General features: G+C 51.7%; 1 protein-coding gene across 6 annotated transcripts in view; it reads left to right on the top strand.

Annotated features, from left to right (window-relative positions):
• Nucleotides 1–8,576: 8,576 nt before the first annotated feature.
• Nucleotides 8,577–18,748, top strand: part of ATP2A3 (ATPase sarcoplasmic/endoplasmic reticulum Ca2+ transporting 3) — a 33,819-nt gene continuing 23,647 nt past the window's right edge. For 4 of the 6 annotated variants that reach the window (XM_055332444.1, XM_055332435.1, XM_055332426.1 and 1 more), the window contains exon 1: nucleotides 9,813–10,083. In XM_055332444.1, coding sequence (XP_055188419.1) covers nucleotides 9,966–10,083 — 118 coding nt within the window. In that variant the 5' untranslated portion in view covers nucleotides 9,813–9,965. Of the gene's footprint in view, nucleotides 8,685–9,812; nucleotides 10,084–16,713; nucleotides 16,838–18,748 lie in introns of those variants that run through there. The other 2 variants (XM_055332451.1, XM_055332458.1) reach the window with 2 other exon arrangements.

Here is an 18,748-nt window from a genome sequence, read left to right as displayed (position 1 = left end):
CCAGGATCTGGGTGGGTATTGCCCTTGGCCAGCTTCCTGGTCAGGTCACAGACAATTGGATTGGAGGGGTGTGTCTTGGGGAACAGGGCAGAACCAGTCTGGTTCTGGGTCCTTGGGAGTGAATGCAAGAAAAAGATGGGCTCTGAGCATCTGCAGCCCAGAACTCAGATAGCCATTCCACATACACTGTCTCATTTAGCACTAAGAATGACCTGTATGATCAGGATGATTGTCTTTCCCACATTACAGCTGAAAAAGTGGGGCTCAGAGAGGTGAAGTCATTTGTTCAAGGTCACACAGTGGAGCTTAGATTAAAAACTGAAGCCCGTGAACTTCTCAGGTGGGGCTCTTTCCCCAGTCAAGAGTGACTGCCATCCCACTCACCCTGGTAAGGGTATGTTGGGGGCCAAGGAGGTCCCTGCCCATCCTCAGAGCTTTCACCAGGCCATATAACTCAATAGTTATCAGGAGGGGCTTTAAGTATGAGCCAGATTAGGACCCCAGCCTTATACTGCCTAGGGACTCTACGCAAGCAATATACCACCTTTTTCTAGGACAACAGTTAAAAGGCTGGGCTCTGGGGCTTGATGGCCTAGGTTCAAACTCCTGCTCTCCCAGGTACCAATCGTGTGGCCCTTACTTCACTGTGCAACTCTATAAAGAGAAGTATAAAGAAACTGCTCTAAAGGCTGCTTGTAAAGATTAAAAAGTGTCCTCAGCCCAGTGCCTGGCACCCAGCCGGTTCTCGTTACGTAGTTATTTTATATCCCTAGTGCAGATAGCACTGTGAGGTACCCAATGCAAAGGCCCCTTCCTAATCCTATCCTCCCCTCAGCCCCAACAGCTGCCTTTGTGAATGAAACACCCAGGGAGGCCTGGACTGATCTGGGTACACAAATAAGGGGGGGGGGGGTGGTGAGACTTCAGGAAATTAAAGGCAAATGGAATTCAGCCTGCAAATTTGGACATTTTCATGGAGGCCAAGAGATGGAGCCCACCTGAAGTTCTAGTCCCATGCTGCCATTATTACCATACAGAAAGCCAGCCCAAGGTCCAGTGAGTATACTTAGCATATCCAACCCCTCTGGGAATAATCACACTCACAGGTCACACAGATTCCTGTGTGATTGGTCTTCTGGGCCAGGCCTGGGCCTACCATTAAGCCCTGGCCTCAGCGAGGGAGCCCACAGAAGTACAGGGCATGCCAAGGTCACCCACAGGGCTGGCAACAGGGCAATGAGGCTTGCCCTTGGGTCTGCCCAGAGGCTGGCCACAGCTCAGGCGTCAGGTGTCTTGGGCACAGTGCCCAGGTCTGCCACACTGGGGATCTGGGTGCTTTTGCCAATTTCCCTAACCTCTCTGGGTTCAGAGGCCCCACCTGGGGGACCTGGAAGGGACCCAGAGTACTGGGGCTGACTTGGCAAGATTCAATGCCTAGGCTCTGGGCCACAATGACAGGATATCCCCAGAGAGTTGGGCTGGTTGCCACACAGGGAACACTGGGGCAGAGACCTGGCACTGCTGATAAGAGACCCAAAAACACACCAAGGAGGCAAAGTGGGGACAGCTGGGCCCTGAGAGAGTAAAGAACAGGCCAGATTGCCATGGAAACCACAGCTACAGGCAGTAAGGGGCTGGAAAATGGAGACCTGAGTTTCTCCTCTACCTCCAGCCTGGGAACCAAGGGCAAGGATCCAGTCTCCTGCCACCCTGTCCTGATTTTGGTTCTGGATAGGCAGTGTGAGTAAGTTCCCACTAAGCTTCCTTCAAGTTCCAGATATCTGTCCCACCCCCACTGCACAAAGACGCTAGGTCCAGAGGGGAAGGGGCTTTCTCAGACTCCAATGACCAGGGTGATGTCCAGGAGGGCCCAGCCTAGCTTGAGGACTTAACTAACCCCCTTAGCCCAGCCCCAGGCCAAGAGACACCCTCTGGGTGAGGCTAAACCAGCAGCCCCTGCTCTCTGCACACAGGGTGCAAGAATGGACCTCCAGATAGAGAGCCTGACCAACACAAGTCTTGCCCTCTGGTGCCCCTGGGCCAAAGCCTTTCCCCATACCAGGGGAAAAGTCCCAGGTCCCAAATTCTTTTTTTTTTTTCACTTTATTTTATTTTATTTTTTTAATAAATTAATTTTTATTGGTGTTCAATTTACCAACATACAGAATAACACCCAGTGCTCATCCCATCAAGTGCCCCCCTCAGTGCCCATCACCCATTCACCCCCACCCCCCGCCCTCCTCCCCTTCCACCACCCCTAGTTCCTTTCCCAGAGTTAGGAGTCTTTATGTTCTGTCTCCCTTTCTGATATCTCCCACACATTTCTTCTCCCTTCCCTTATATTCCCTTTCACTATTATTCATATTCCCCAAATGAATGAGAACATACACTGTCCTTCTCCGATTGACTTACTTCACTCAGCATAATACCCTCCAGTTCCATCCACATTGAAGCAAATGGTGGGTATTTGTCGTTTCTAATGGCTGAGTAATATTCCACTGTACACATAAACCACATCTTCTTTATCCATTCATCTTTCGATGGACACTGAGGCTCCTTCCACAGTTTGGCTACTGTGGACATTGCTGCTAGAAACATTGGGGTGCAGGTGTCCCGGTGTTTCATTGCATCTGAATCTTTGGGGTAAATCCCCAACAGTGCAATTGCTGGGTCGTAGGGCAGGTCTATTTTTAACTCCCTGAGGAACCTCCACACAGTTTTCCAGAGTGGCTGCACCAGTTCACATTCCCACCAACAGTGTAAGAGGGTTCCCTTTTCTCCGCATCCTCTCCAACATTTGTTGTTTCCTGCCTTGTTAATTTTCCCCATTCTCACTGGTGTGAGGTGGTATCTCATTGTGGTTTTGATTTGTATTTCCCTGATGGCAAGTGATGCAGAGCATTTTCTCATGTGCATGTTGGCCATGTCTATGTCTTCCTCTGTGAGATTTCTCTTCATGTCTTTTGCCCATTTCATGATTGGATTGTTTGTTTCTTTGCTGTTGAGTTTAATAAGTTCTTTATAGATTTTGGAAACTAGCCCTTTATCTGATACATCATTTGCAAATATCTTCTCCCATTCTGTAGGTTGTCTTTTAGTTTTGTTGACTGTATCCTTTGCTGTGCAAAAGCTTCTTATCTTGATGAAGTCCCAATAGTTCATTTTTGCTTTTGTTTCTTTTGCTTTCGTGGATGTATCTTGCAAGAAGTTACTGTGGCCAAGTTCAAAAAGGGTGTTGCCTGTGTTCCCCTCTAGGATTTTGATGGAATCTTGTCTCACATTTAGATCTTTCATCCATTTTGAGTTTATCTTTGTGTATGGTGCAAGAGAGTGGTCTAGTTTCATTCTTCTGCATGTGGATGTCCAATTTTCCCAGCACCATTTATTGAAGAGACTGTCTTTCTTCCAGTGGATCGTCTTTCCTCCTTTATCGAATATTAGTTGACCATAAAGTTCAGGGTCCACTTCTGGGTTCTCTATTCTGTTCCATTGATCTATGTGTCTGTTTTTGTGCCAGTACCACACTGTCTTGATGACCACAGCTTTGTAGTACACCCTGAAATCTGGCATTGTGATGCCCCCAGCTATGGTTTTCTTTTTTAAAATTCCCCTGGCTATTCGGGGTCTTTTCTGATTCCACACAAATCTTAAAATAATTTGTTCTAACTCTCTGAAGAAAGTCCATGGTATTTTGATAAGGATTGCATTAAACCTGTGAATTGCCCTGGGTAACATTGACATTTTCACAATATTAATTCTGCCAATCCATGAGCATGGAATATTTTTCCATCTCTTTGTGTCTTCCTCAATTTCTTTCAGAAGTGTTCTATAGTTTTTAGGGTATAGATCCTTTACCTCTTTGGTTAGGTTTATTCCTAGGTATCTTATGCTTTTGGGTGCAATTGTAAATGGGATTGACTCCCAAATTATTTTTTAAGTTGTAGCTCAGGCTGACAAGCCTGGTTGAGTATAATGATTTACAAGGCAAATAAGGGTTTTGTATTTTATCTTCTTACAACCCACTACCAGCTGAGTCCCTGCAGGCAGACTGGTCAGGTGTGGCCTGGGACAGGTGAAGCCCCCTCCTTGCCAGACAGGTCCTCTTGCCTCATTGTCCAAGATGCTGATTGACATTGCCAAAGACTAGCTGAGAGACTATGCATCTGTGCCAGACACTGGGGCAGAGAAGGAAGCAGAGGGCTTCCTTCCAGGGTCATTATGTGACCCTGCTGGGCCTTAAGCCTCCATTCATATAATGGGAATGCTAATTCTGATACATCCTATGGTGAGAATGTCACAGCTCAGGGATGTTAATACACTCATTCATTTTTGGCTTTCCAGTATCTCTTTTATCTCTTGTTACATTTGCCTGGACCTTGTTCATTTAACCAATATCTTTGGTACCTGCTGTCTACAAAGATACCAGACTAGGTGCTAAGCACTGAGATGTAAGGATGAGTGCTACAGACTTAACTTAGGCCTCGGGAGATTCCCAATCTAGAGGGCAACTTTATTATTTTTTTAGTTTTTTTTTTTATTGAAGTTCGATTTTCCAACATATAACACCCAGTGCTCATCCCATCAAGTGCCCTCCTCTGTGCCCATCTGGGGTCACCCGGTTACCGCCCCCCCCCTGCCCACCTCCCCTTCCACTACCCCTTGTTCACTTCCCAGAGTTAGGAGTCTCTCATGGTTTGTCACCCTCTCTAATTTTTCCCACTCATTTTCTAGAGGGCAACTTTATAATAACTTTCATAGCCTGGGCCACCCTGCAGACACATTGAGATGATTCAGATGTAGCTCTTGTTCTGGGGGGATACAGTCAGCTGCTGCAGATGAGAATTCAGGCAAGTACGGAGGAGCACACAAACAGGCCACTCAGGAGTTACAAGGCTCCCAAGGGGTCAATGAGGAATTCTGGGAGAGGTAATTTTTTTATAAAGATTGATTCATTTATTTTAGAGAAAGAATGAGAGAAAAAGCACAAGCAGGAGGGGCAAGGGGAGAGGGAGAGAGAATCTCAAGCAGACTTATACTGAGCCCAGGACTAGACACAGGACTAGATCTCACCACCCTGAGATCACCACCTGAGCAGAAACCATGAGTCGAATGTTTAACCGACTGCACCACCCAGGTGCCACCTGGAGAAGGCATTTGAAGAGTGAGGAGGGTTTAGACAGATAAAGATAAGTGAACTATTTTCCCAGAACAGGTAATAGCATGGGCAAAGACAGGGAGGGAGGAATTCTTGGACCAAGGATGGAGAAGATAAGTCAAAGTGACTCAAGTTTAACGTGTTGATGGGAGGACGCCTGGGTGGCTCAGAGGTTGAGCGTCTGCCTTCAGCTAAGAGTGTGATCCCATGGTCCCCGGATGGAGTCCCGCATTGGGCTCCCTGCACGGAGCCTGCTTCTCCCTCTGCCTGTGGCTCTGCCTCTCTCTCTCTCTCTCTCTCTGTCTCTCATGAATAAATAAATAAAATCTTTAAAAAAAAGTTTAATGTGTTGAGGGGGCAGGAGCACAAGATAAGGTTGGCAAACTGAGGAGTTGATCTTAATGGGGGAAGACCATAGGAAGCCATGGAAGGCACTTGAGAAGGAGAGGAGTAGCATGGCTGCTTTAGGAAGAGAAATCTGGTAGAAGTAGCAAGAGGAGGCAGACCTGGAAGGAGCAGACACCTTCACATTATATGCTCCCCACTTTTTGAAGTCTGAGGTGTCTCTGTCCACCACTGGGAGACAGAGGACAACTACTTCTCCTCAGCCTGGCCGGGTAGATAAGGTGGCAAGGACAGGAAGTTGCCTTAAGGAACTGAAGAGCGGGCAGCGAGGTCCAAAGCCCCTACCCCCACCCTATGTAAGGTGTTCTTGTAGAGGTAAATGCAAGGGGAAGGAGGCCAGGCTCCTTGGACCAAAATGCAATGATAGGTGTCCTGGGCCAGCTGAAGGACCCTGGGTGCCTGCTCTGTCCTGCTAGTGACAGGTCTGTGCTTCCCCAGGCCCTCGAAGATCAGGTATGCTCCTGTCCCAGGAAGAGCTTCTGGAGTTTTCCTGTCTCAACTCTGTCATTCAAACACTTTCCCTGACACCTCCTGGGAACCAAGGTGAGTCAGACCAGATGCCTGCCCTCAGGGGTATCAATGTCCAGTAAGAGGAGCAGGGCAGACAATGGACACCAGGATGCCATGAGCTTGATGGGGTTATGCAGGCTACCAAAGCCCTGTTGGCCTCAGGGATGAGAAGTGGCTTCCGGGCCTTAAGGACTAGTAGGGATGAGCACTAAAAGATGAAGGGGTGTTCCAAGCACAGGGGACAACGTAAGCAAAGATTCAGAGGCAAAAAACTTCCTAGTATATGCAGTGAATTAGATGTGGCCCCCATGTGGCAACCATGGAGGTAGAGAGCAGTGAAGATGAATGTTGGGCTGAGGAATTTGGACACCCTCTAAGGAGTAGGGCTGAAGGGAGATGAGAGGGTGGAAGTCCCGATGCGAGAGAACAGGGAGAGGCTGAGAGCACAGGTTACACAGGTTATACAAGTGGCTCCAGGCCAGGTGGGGCCCTGGGCCCAGGAAGACTAGTAGGGGTGCATCAGGGGCTTACATGGGGTCCCCAAGCCTGAAAGATCAAATAAAATAACTTGGGGTCAGAGAGAAGGTAGCAGACAGGAACATCTTCCAGTCAGAACAGTTAGTTGGGAGGCAGTCTTTCCTGCCCCTCCAGAGGGGGGCTGTCCAAGTGGGTGGGGTAGGAGGTTAAGACAGTGGGCTTAAAATCAGTGCTCAGTGGCAGGGCCTCAGAGAGCTGGAACATCTCCCTGTTGGGCCTGGATGACCCTGGGGAACAGGAAGTGAAGTTCTCCGGTCTCCAGGGCGGTTTGCATTTTGAGTCAAACCCATTTACAAACCAAAGTGAGGCAGTGGCAGGGCAACCCCAGACTCTCTGTCTCCTCTAAGGACTGCACAGTCTCAGGCCCTCCTCCCACAGCCAGCACTGATGTGATAGATGGGGAGACTGAGGAGGCACATCCAAGACCTCACAGAGACCTTCAGAGATGACCGGCACCTCCAAGACCTCTCAGCAAAGCCTACTTTGCACAGGCTGCCCCTCAGCCCAGATCACTTTTCCCTTCCCTGGTCCTTCAGATTTTTCTTTTCTTATAGGGGCATTCTTTCTAATATAAATGGTCTGTGAATGCTGGGAAGTAACATGAGTGAGGAAGTGTTTCTTAGGACCCTACTGCCTTCTTTCTGCTTCTGAAGCAAGTTCTGGTTCAAAGGAAAGTATGGCCTCTCAGGATGGTCAGCACTTCCACATAGTCATAGATGGACTACACTTGCTTTATACTTAATTTGAATGTCACTGAACTCCCATGCGTCGCATCACAAAATCTGTATTTGAATGGGACGGCATATTTGGCATGTCCTCTCAACGCTTAAACTGTCAAGAAAGAGTTTGATTAGCTCAGCTCACCTGTCAATGGCTGAGCCACTCCTGGGTCAGAGCCTCCCCCCCCACCCCCCCAAACCCGCCACTCAGCTGGGAGGTGGTTACTGAGCAGCTCAAGCTGCCTCCCAAGTGGCCCTCATCAGCCCCAAACACACAGCTGCTCTTAGACACCTCCACCTGGAGTCCCCCAGGCCCCTCACTCTCCACTTGACCCCAGACGCACCCCTGACTCCTCTCCCCCCATCAGCTGAACCCCTCAACCGCCCAGCTACTGAAGCAGAAACTTGGGTGTTAGCTGTGATTCCTCACTATCTCTCATTATTAAATCTAATCCATTACCAGGTCCTGTCTCTCGCAGCCTTCTCTGCCTTGGTGCACACTGCCTCATTATTTGTCAGGAAGATTGCAGAATCCCTTCAGCCTCTGCTCTCTGTTGCAAAAGCTTCAGAGGGAAGCCCCGTCTCTTATCGTTTAAAAAGCCCTCAGTACAAAATCCAGGCCATTAGATAGACAATGAAGGCTCTCAGTGTTGCAGCCCTGTCTCTCTGATCCTGGTGCTCATACTCCTTATGACCCAGCCATGCTGTGGGATTGAATCACTGTTTCTGGCACACAGCTGAGGTTTCCCACCTTCAACACAGGCTGTTTGTGTTTGTTTGTTTGTTTGTTTGTTTAAGATTTTATTTATTCACGACAGATACAGAGAGAGAGAGAGGCAGAGACACAGGCAGAGGGAGAGGCAGGCTCCATGCAGGGACTCGATCCCGGGTCTCCAGGATCACACCCCGGGCTGAAGGCAGCGCTGAACGGCTAGGCCACCAGGGCTGCCCTCCAGGCTGTTTTTTTTTCCTAACTGCAACACCCTCTTCTTCACACGTCCAAATCCTTCTAAGATCTATCTTTCCCCGTGCTCCACCTTAGCCCCCACAGGGGAGGTGAGGTAGGCATGCCCACTGCCAGAGAGGCTGTAAGTTCTGCCGACCATCTGTCCAGTGAGAGAGCTGGGACCAGATGCCAGCACTGAAGTTCTCAGTACGTGGCAGCTGGGAAGTGGGGTGGACAGACCTGCCCTTTGTACAGCACGCCTATGACCATGTCACTTTGGCCACTAGCTGTTTGTCCAAGTGCAGATAAAGCATATGCTCACTGAATGTCTCTATGCTCAAGGTGGCATAATGAAGATAAGGCAGGAGGAGGACCACAGTTCCGTACTAGGACAAGAGATCAGGACCTGGAGGTAGACATGGTCTGGGTAGGGGTCAGCAACCAGAGGCCAGGCTGGAAGCTGGGGCTTGTGTGTGTGCAGTTGCGGTATCTGGAAAGGCTTTCTGGTGCAGAGGCACTATGCGGTTTAGGGTTTGAACAGCTGGCTGGATGGGTTCAATCCTGGAATCTGTGGCCTTGTGCAGCCATGGTGGACCCCAGAAGACAACAGAGGCCAGCTTGGTGGGGCATAAGATGGCCCATGGGATGAGACTGGCTGGGTCTTAAGCTGAAGAGGATGCCTGAAGTAGATTGTTCTCTTTGCTCCACCTTTCCCGGGGTGAGTGGTTTCTGCCTTCCCACAGCTTGCTGCCCTGACCTGCAGCCCTTTCTCTTGTCTCCCCTAGAGCTGCTGAGACTCAGAGAGCAAAGCGCTGGAATGGGAGTTCCTCGGTCCTTCCTCATCCCTGGCTCAGGATCACTCTCCCTGGGGGCCCTGGCCAGAGGCCTCCACCCCACCCCCTCAGGCCTCTAGGGACTCCCACGCCCACCTTGGCAGTTACATTTCCTGCTTGGGTGAAGGTGTGAGTCTAGGATCACGAGACTGGTTTTCTTTCTCATATACTGGTTCATTGTAGGAAGTTCGGTTATATGAGGAGGAATAACCGTGCATTGTTGAAAATCTGGAAGAGATAAAGCACAAACGTCAAAAGAAGTAAACATCACTGGCTCCTCCGTAATGGATGCGCTCATTCACAGGCTTTTGGGTTCTCTCTAGACCCAGGGTGACCCTTTGCATAATTCAAAGTCGGGGGCTGGAAACCCTTCTACCGACACCTCCCTTTTGCCACACCCTCCCCCCCCCGCCCCCCGGACCCAGGAAGGCTCTAAAGAAGGCGGCCCGCCTCAGCTCTCCGTCCCGGGGGCGCCCGAAGCCCGGCGCGCAGGGGCTGAGACCCCTCCCGGCCTCGCCCGGCGCGGCCTCAGTTCCCCCTTCCGCAGAATGGGCGGGCGGCCGGGCTCGCGGGCCCGGGGCGCTGCGGGGGCGGGGCGGCGGCGGCTCCCGGGGCTGCCGGAAGGGGTGTGAGTGCGGGGGCGGGCTCCGCGCCGCCCCGCCCCGGGGAGGGAGCCTGGGGCGCCGCATCCTGGCGCTTGCCTTCGCCGCCGCTGCCGCCACTGCCGTCGGGGAAGGTCCCCGAGCGGACATGACCTCGCGCGGCGCTCGCCCGGGCTCGAGCTCCCGGCGCCCCGCGCAGTAGCCCCGCGAAGAGGCGGACTCGACGGTGCCGACCGCGCAGAAAGGCGGGCGGGCGGCATGGAGGCGGCGCACCTGCTCTCGGCAGCCGAAGTGCTGCGCGGCTTCTCGGTGACGGTCGAGGGCGGCCTGAGGCCGGAGCAGGTGTCTGCCGCGCGGGAGCGCTACGGCCCCAACGGTGAGAGCGCGGGCCTGGCCGGGGCAGCTGGGGGCCGCGCGCCGCAGCCTCAGTTTACTCCCCTACGCCGCACTGGGGAGCAGGCCTCCCCCCTTCCAGCCTTCGGTCCCCGCGGGCGGGCAGGAAGCGAGAGCTCCGGAAACGTCTGCAGATGCTCTTGGGGCTCTCGCACGGGCTGCGCGGCCACCTTCAGCGGGGTAGGGTGGGTTCCGGGTTTAGAGACCTGGCGCCGGGCTCCCCTTCCCAGCTCCCAGGGACCTGTGCGGTCTCTCAGGGCTTCCCACGGCCACCCCCGACCCTATCCACTCCCGCAAGTTTGAATCCACCGCCCTCCGCCCTCGTTCTGACCCCGCATTGCAATCGGCCCCCATCATACAAATGCATATGCCAAGGCAATGTGGCTAGGGACCAGCCAGGGACTCAGACCCAGCCTCCCAGCTGGCCCTGAGGGTCTCCCCCGTAGGCTCGGTGAAACACCCAGAAGGTGCAGCTTGTCAGCTGGCAGCCTTGGTGCCCCCACCCCCACCCCAGGTCTTCCTCTTTCTGCAACCCAAGGCGGATGTGGCTGGCGGGAGTCGGTGGGGGCTTTGAACCGCTGAGGCAGGAGACCCACCTCGAGGCGGGGCAGGGGCAGACTCAAGGCCTCACCCAGGGAGTTGCCAGGGAAGGCCTTTCCCTCTTGCATGACCTGGAGCGGCACCTGACCATCCCTGGGCAGCGAGGGAGCCTTCCTGCTGTTGCTGTTTGGGTGGAGGTGGTATCATTTCTTCCTCATCTTCAAAGGAGTTTGGGATTCTCTGTCTGCCAAAAGGCGCAAGTACCAGGTACTCTCCAGATGTGACCACAGGCACATTCGGAGGCCTTGTGAAGGTGGAAGATGTTGGGGGGCCCTCTTCAAGTCACTTCCAGGCAGGACTTGCCACCCTTTTTGTCACCGCCCCACCCCCTGCACTGGGCACAATGTTAGGGATTTAGATGGAAATGTCCCTTCCATCCCCAAAGCGGAGTCTGGACCCACTTTGTTTTAGGACTTGGGTCCTCACCCTTTCAGGGATCCCAGCCAGCCAGAGGGGAAAGTGCTCAGGCCTGAGTGTCTCACTGCTCCGGGATGACTTGAAAATTACCAAGAGCTGTCAGAAAGGGAGCTTTGGGTTTTGTATTGGCTTATGAAAACCACCTCTTATATAAATATTATCTTTCTGGAGCAGAAATCCTTTTCCAAAAAAATTAGTTGCTATATTTAGTTGAGCTGTGGGAGGAACTAGGGAGATAAATATTATTTAATATCCTCCATTAGTGACTTGGCAGGGAGGGTGTCATTGCTGCAAGAGGGCAAGGCAGCAGGACCTGTCCCCCAAACCCGGGGTGGGGATGGAGGTCAGGGCAACAGGTCTGGGGTTCTACAGACTCTTCTGTGCTGCTGTACAGAAAAGCTGCTCCTCCAGCTTAGGAGTCCTGATTCCCAAGGAAAACTAGAGACCCAGACCTTGGTTCTACCCGCAGAGGCTCTGTGTGACCCTGAACAACATCCCTCTAGTTTCTGGTTCCCATGTGTTCGTTGATCCAGCAGAGACTCTGCCTGAGGAGGGAGCCTCTAGGTCTCTCCCATGTTGTTTTGTGTAGGTAAGGTGATTTGGGGGTGAGCGGGCCACTGAGCGTCTGTGTGAGGTGATGCATAAGGATGTTGGTGTGGTATATAGGTCCCCAAAAGGGGTGGATGTGCATTCGGGGGGTGGTAGGTAGGAAAACTGGGGGGGGGGGCATTGATGGACTCCCCTGGTTCCCTTGAACTTTGATTGTAGTAAATGATAAAAGCTAATGCTCACTGAGCACTTACTATGTGCCAGGCACTGTTCTTAACACTTTTCATCTCTTCTTTAATTCCCCAAAACAACTCAATGAAAATAACTATTGTCATTCTCATTATACTGAGTCATCAGGATGTTAGATAGCTTGCCCAAGGTCACACAATACTTGATAGAGCTGATACTAGGTACCTATCCCTCTGTTGCCTCATTTTTCCTGTCTGTACAAGGAAGGGGTCACTGGTCCCACAGGCCCTAGGCCCATGGTACTGGTGGCTGTACTAGAAGGTGGGTCAGCTAGGCAGTAGCTATCCCAGCCCCCCAGCCCTCCCAGCACCCCAGAGATCCCTCAGATCACTGATTGGCTTCCTCCTCAGGAAGCATTCCATGGCTCTGGAAGTCCTCAGGTGAGGAGAGTGGAGCCAGCTGCCCCTTCCTGCATCATGCTCTCACTCTGACCAGCAACAGCTAAGGAGGAGGCATGGGTGTCCTGCAGTTTATACAGGCACTGGGGAGGTCTTTCCTCTTGGGTGACCGGGCGTAGTATACCCATCTCTGGGGTAGGGCTGACAGTTTTGAACCTTAGCTCTGCCCCTTCATAGTGGTGTATCATGTGTAAGTGACCTCTCTCTGTGCCTTAATTTTTTCATCATAGGTGAGTCTACAATAGGACCCGTGCCATATGGCTGCTTGCAAGTGTTTATGCACACCAAGCCATCCTTCCTTGTAGCAGAAGAGTCTAGGCCAGGCTCCAGGCCAGCTGGGTGGTGGGATGGGCCAAACCTACAGGTGGAGGGAAACACCCCAGGGACTAGCGTCCCCTCCCACCCCACCCAGGAGTCTCTGCACCTGCAAGGTCGTTAGTGCTGGAAACCACAAGGAAGTCATTTGCTTAAGTCCTGAAGTTTGCAAATTCTGCTGGTGGATGGAGGAAGGGAGGCTGTGAAGCAGAGGCTGGGGATCCCGTGCTCCCACCTTCTCTTCCTCCTCCCTCCCCAGAGCTGGGGATGGGGCCTCAGTAGTGCTGTCAGGGCATATGCCAGCTGGGAGTCCCCCATACACCCAGAACACAGCTTTCTTAACCCCACTGAATAGATGTGTCCTCTGAAACCCCAACAGGGCAGGGAGCGGGAGGCTCCTGGCCCAGCACCTCTTGTGAGAGTACCCTTCCCCGCAGGTCCCCAAGTGCCCAGGACTCCGCTTCCTCCGGAGGCTTTCTGCATCCTTTCAGTTTGTTTGTTTGTTTGTTTGTTTAAGTAAAACTGTGCACACAATGCAACATTCAGAGGGTACAAAGGATACAGTAAACTCTCCTCAGACCTGTTCCCAACCACCCAGTGTTCCCAGTGTCCTGTTTCTCCTTCGCAAAATACTCTGTACGTACACACTAGGTCTGTGATCTATGATCTTTTTCACATGAAAGGGAAGGATTGTGAGTGCTGTTTTGCCCCTGTTTTCCGTGATAATCATTTTTGGAGATTATGCCACATGGAGCATCCTCAGGCTTCCTAGTGGCTTCTGTAGAGTTTCATGCGGCTGTTCTAGTATTTTTTTGCCTGTCTTTTGACGGGCACTTGGATTGTTCATAGCCTCTCCTATCACACAATACAAGCATATTCTTGTCCCCACATCACTTCACATACTTGTCAATATTGCCAGAGGATAAATTCCTAGAAGTGGAATTGCTGGGTCGAATGCCATGTATATTTTAAATTTTCACGGCTGTTGCTAAGTTATTCTCCATAAAGTTGCAGCAGTTGATGTGCCTGCTTCCTCACCCTCCCACAGGACATTTTGATCTGTGCCAGTCTGATGGAAAGAGTCCTCTTATAGTTTTTCTTTGCATTTCATCATTTACAAGTCAGGTTGGGCATTTTTCCTTGTATTTCGGAACCATTTGATTTCCTTGTGTCCTTGAATGGGCTGCCCATCACCTTTGCTGGACATGAGCCAAGGTAAGAGGCAGGCCTGTGCTGGGCATGTCCTACCAAGTGGGCCAACACCTAATGGCCCTGGAGAGCCCAGTGATGTGAGAGTCAGGCAAGATCCCAAAAGGTCTGAGGTGGTTCCTGTTCAGGGGAACTGGGGGAGGGGGCTGCTAAAGAAACTGGAGCCTGCCTTCCTGGGCCTCCTGCTGCCCCTCTGTGTGGTGGATACAATGGCCCCAGAGCTGCAGGTGGGAAGAATGGCCAGATTTAGATTACTGCCAGTGTTGTCTGGGCTGTGACCTTATCTCCCGCCCTCAACCCAGGCCCCAGGGGGTTGCTGGGACACAGGAAACACATTATGTGTGGCCCTTAGAAACTTGGCCAAGGGGAGTGGGACCGGGCAGGAGGAGGGGGTGAGGTCAGAGTGGTCCAACTTGCTGGAGGCCTCAGGAAGACTTGTCTCTCTTTGGCCTGTGTCCTCCTCAGTGCAGATGTGGAACTCTGAGATCCCCTAAAGGCCTTTCAGGATGTGAAATGACTCTTGGATCTGGGGGAGGTGTGGTTTGCCTCCAGGCATTGGAAAGCTACAGGTCTTTTCAGGTTTCACCCTAGATTTCATGCCCACTGGGCCTTAAGGGGGCAGCCTTAAGCCTCCTCCTGGGAGCAGCATCCCCTTGCACGAGGAGCCCCCTGAGGCAGGGCTGAGTTTGTTCACAGCACAGCGGGCCACAGATGCTAAGCAAACCCTTTGCCAGTGTTTTCTAGCGCCAGATCAGCCAGGTAGGCTGTAGGCCCCTGCATTGGGAGATCTGCATCCCAAGGCCCCTGTGAGAGCAGGGCCATGTTGTCCACTCTGGGCGGGTCCTAGAGAGCCACACAGGGCCAGGTAGTGAAGGCCCCTCCCTGACTCTGCAAGACGTGATTTAATTGCTCTGTAAACTTACCTTTGAGGAAGACCTTGGGAGCTATTGCCTCTCCAGGCTGGAAACAACATTTAGAAGTTGAAATACCAGTTTCCAGTGTTTTGAGATGAGAAGAAAGGAGTCAAGAGGGAAGATTAGGGGAACAGGTGGTGCATGGAGCCTGGGGCAGCCTTGGCTGCTCAGGGCCTGTACCTGAACCATGGGGCAACTGAGTAAACAACTCTGTGAGGCTCTTTGTGGACCCAGAGATGACTCAGCCCCTCTCCACCCTGGAAGTGCTCCAGTCAGGTGGGGGTGGCCCCAGTACTGATGACTGGTAAGAGAAGGGAAGGTAGGGGCATGGGCTTTTCCAGGAAGGCTTCCTGAAAGGCTGGGGTTTAGATGAGGAGTTAGGGAAGGGCACTCTGCACAGGAGAAATGGCCCAAGCACAGTCTTGGAGGAGAAAAAGCTCTAGCAAAACCAGGGAAGGTGATGGCAGTTCTGAGGCAACTCACTTGACTGGCAGATGGGCATATGCCTAACATATAGGAGGATTCTGAAGGGCCAGGTCGGGGTAGATCTAGGAAGGCCCTGAAGGCCATGCTAAGATTGATCTTTATGCTGCAGGCCAAGAAGAACACTAATGGTCTATGAGTAGGGCAAAGGCAGAGTCATTCACTCGTTCACAAATCTTTATTGAGTACCTGCCATGTTCTAGGCACTGCTCTAGGTGCTGAAGATACTGCTCTTGATGGAGTACTACTGGCATGGAGCTTACATTTTAATGACCATGTGCTTGTGCTTTAATAACGATGTGCTGTGCGTATTAAACATTTCTGAATAGCATACCATTTAATCTTCACAGCAACTTACTATTATTATCCTTATTTTGCAGATAGGGAAACTGAGGCACAGAAGAAGTTAAGTGACTTGTCCATAGCCAGAGAACTACCAAGAGATAGAGCAAGACTTGAACTTAGCTCCCTGGCCAGACCCCTTGCTCTACACCATGAGGCTTCTCTGATCATATACTCCTTTTTGCCCCCAGAACCCACAGGCTAACTCCAGATCCCTCTAGGCCAGCCCCACCTTGGGCATCTGGGGGTGTGGGCCAGCTCAGTCTGGTCCCAGTGGCCCCAGAGCAGGGGTTGTCTGGGATAGTCCAGTATGTGAGAGGTACAGAGGGATGCTCTTTCAGAAGAGCAGTGGGGGGCTGCAGCCAGTGGGCTCAAGCAGCTGGGATGTGAGAGGGAGGAGCGCTTTCTACTACTGTCTTTGCCTGCATGGCCTAGTGAATGGCACCAAGAGGTGGGCAGGACCAGGGCATTCTCCCCATTTAACAAATGGCGCATCTGGCCCTGCTAAGGGCTCAACCTCTCCACACACAGCCTAAGGATAGCAAAGGGAAAACAGCATCCAACAGAGATGCCTGGAGAGAGGCTGGGAGGGTGCTCTCCTAGCCCCTACTAGTCTCCAGTCCCCTTCCAGTTCCTCCATGGCCCCAGAAGTCAGTCACATGAAGGGAAAAATGGGTGGTCTAGGGTCTTGGCAGGACTGGAGTTTGAAGAAGACTAGGCCTGAACAGACAGTAACCCCCCTCTCTGCTCTGTGAGGAGAGCAGAGCCTTTTTGGGCAGGAATAATTTTGGCTAGTGGCTCTGGGGTCACAGTGGAGGGGTGAGCTAGTTGGTGGGATAAGGGCATCCAGCCTAACAATCAGGATAAAGGATGCCAAGTTTTCTCAGTGACTTTGTCTGGGGAAGACAGTGGGATGGGGTGGAAAAGCAGAGCAGCTCAGGAATTAGTGTAGGAGGTGCTGAGCGAGGGGCCAAAGACCAGACCACCTGAGTTCAAAGCAACCACTTCCTACAGCTGGGAAGTAGGACCGTAACCAGTCACTCAACCTCCCTCCGCTTCAGTTGTCTCCTCTGTAAAATGGGAATAATAATTGTATCTTCCTTCTCAGGTTGTTTGAGAATCTCGAGAGAGTTAATGCCCTAGAGGATGCGTGCTATCTGGCACACTCAACACTAATAATTCCACTATAGCTATTCCATCTGTGGAGGATCATCTTATATGCTCAGCATACAGTACCTCTCCACTCACCTCTGAAGATAATGTAGGTATAGCACTTGGCACACTGCTTGGTACATAGTAGGTGCTCAGTAAATGTGGTTCTTATTAATGATGCTAATCCTCCAGCAGCCCTTCGGGGTGAGGGTGGGGACCACATCTTCCAAATGAAGCTCAGAACCCCACAGGGAGCCAGCTGATCTGGCGAGACTAAAAGCACATGCAAGGGTAGGCAGGGCATATTCTGGGACCTCATGGATGGCTGAGCCTTCCAGCCAGGGAGTGAGTAAGGGTAGAAGGGGAACCTTGTAGTCGATGCTAGGTCTGGGGAGAAGGAGGTACCTACCAGTCAGGGTCGGCTCGGTCATGGTGCAGGAGCAAACCTCATGTCTCAATGGCTTAATACAGGTCATTTCTTGCTCACATTGTAGATACGTACGTCAATGGCAGGTCATGTGGGGGCTTTCTGTCTCCTGTACTCCGTGATTCTGGTTCACAGCACGGACACCATGTCACAGTTGCCAGTTGCTATTGCAGAGGGACCAAGAGCGCTAGGTCTGCACTGTCTGGTACACAGCTACTAGCCTTGTGTGGCTATTTAGATTTAAATGAGTGAAAATTAAGTACCATTTAAAATCCAGCTACTCAGTCACACTAGACACATTCCCAGTGCTCAATAGCTATGTGCAGTTAGTAGCTACCATGTGGGACGGTGCAGCTGTAGGGCATTTCCATCATCACAGAAAATTCTACTGGACGGCACCCTTCTAAACAAAGTGTCTTGCCACCCGTTGGGCACCCCTGCCCAGAACCGACATGCACCCTTCTTTTTTGTAACTTGCACAAGGGCCAGGAAGTGCAGTCCTACTATGTGCCCACAAGGTGGGAAGAATCAGAAGCATTTAGAGAATGAATTACCACCAAAGATTGGATCCTGAGTCAGATTTTGGGTCAGAGCAGAAGGGGAGAACTTGAGAGACCACTGAGGCAGGCAGAGGGCAGTTGAGGGGGAACTCGAGCTGGTACGTGTGCCCTGTAACCTGTTTCCCAACCCCAGGCCTTGACCCCGCCCAGAAAAATGCCCTAATACAGTGGCCTAGAGGCTACATGCCTGACAGGAGGAGGGGTTAGGGAGATAGTAGGAGGGATTCAGCTGAGAATTATGGAAAAACTCTTCCTTTAGTCAGAAACCCTGAAGACATGCACAGAGATGAGGGATTTAGAAGGCTCTCCTGAGTAGAGCATGGCAGGTGGAGGCCGACGTGGGCCTTGAGGTTGGAACTGTTCTGTGCCAAGGCTGGTGCATGACAGAGATGATCTCTAAGGACCCTGCTCCAATGGAGAATTGGCCCAGAAACCAGGTCTGGCCCTCCCCCTGCCTTTCCTGTTCGCTTCAGCTAAATAGATCAGAAGGAAAAAGTCTGTTTGATTTTAATCTCAATGCAGGACATTGAAGATTACATTTTCCACGGAAAATGTCAGCTGTTGCCTAAAATAGGACTAGGGAGAAAATGCTAGAAGGTGTATTTTTAGGTTATATGTTTTCCTCCTGAATTCCTGCAGTCCAGTGGGCTGCTTGATACTCTCCATGGTTCAGCTGCCAGGTGCCCTAGATCTTCCAAACAGGTGGTCTGGGGAGAGGGCTCCCTCAGGAAAAATGTGTGTGGGTACTCAAGCTAAAAACAGGTAGACAGATAAAAGGACTTGTGTCAAGAAGGCGGAAGAGAGAGAGCCAGCCTGGGGTACAGGCTCAGAATCTGCATTGCTGACATGCTTCCAGGTGATGCCAATGCTGCTGGTCTAGAGACTATACTGTGAGGAGCAGGGCTCAGGTGGGCTCAGTCTGAGAGGAGCCTCAGACAGGCCTCCGCAGGGCCTGAGCTCAGCCTGTGGAGGGATCCACAGGATCCCTATGGAATCCACCCCTTGAGGTCTAGGTCCTGCCCCTTCCTGTAGA

Source organism: Nyctereutes procyonoides, unplaced genomic scaffold (assembly GCF_905146905.1).
Source record: "Nyctereutes procyonoides isolate TBG_1078 unplaced genomic scaffold, NYPRO_anot_genome, whole genome shotgun sequence".
NCBI classification, from domain to species: domain Eukaryota; kingdom Metazoa; phylum Chordata; class Mammalia; order Carnivora; family Canidae; genus Nyctereutes; species Nyctereutes procyonoides.
This window is presented reverse-complemented; position numbering and strand designations above follow the sequence as displayed.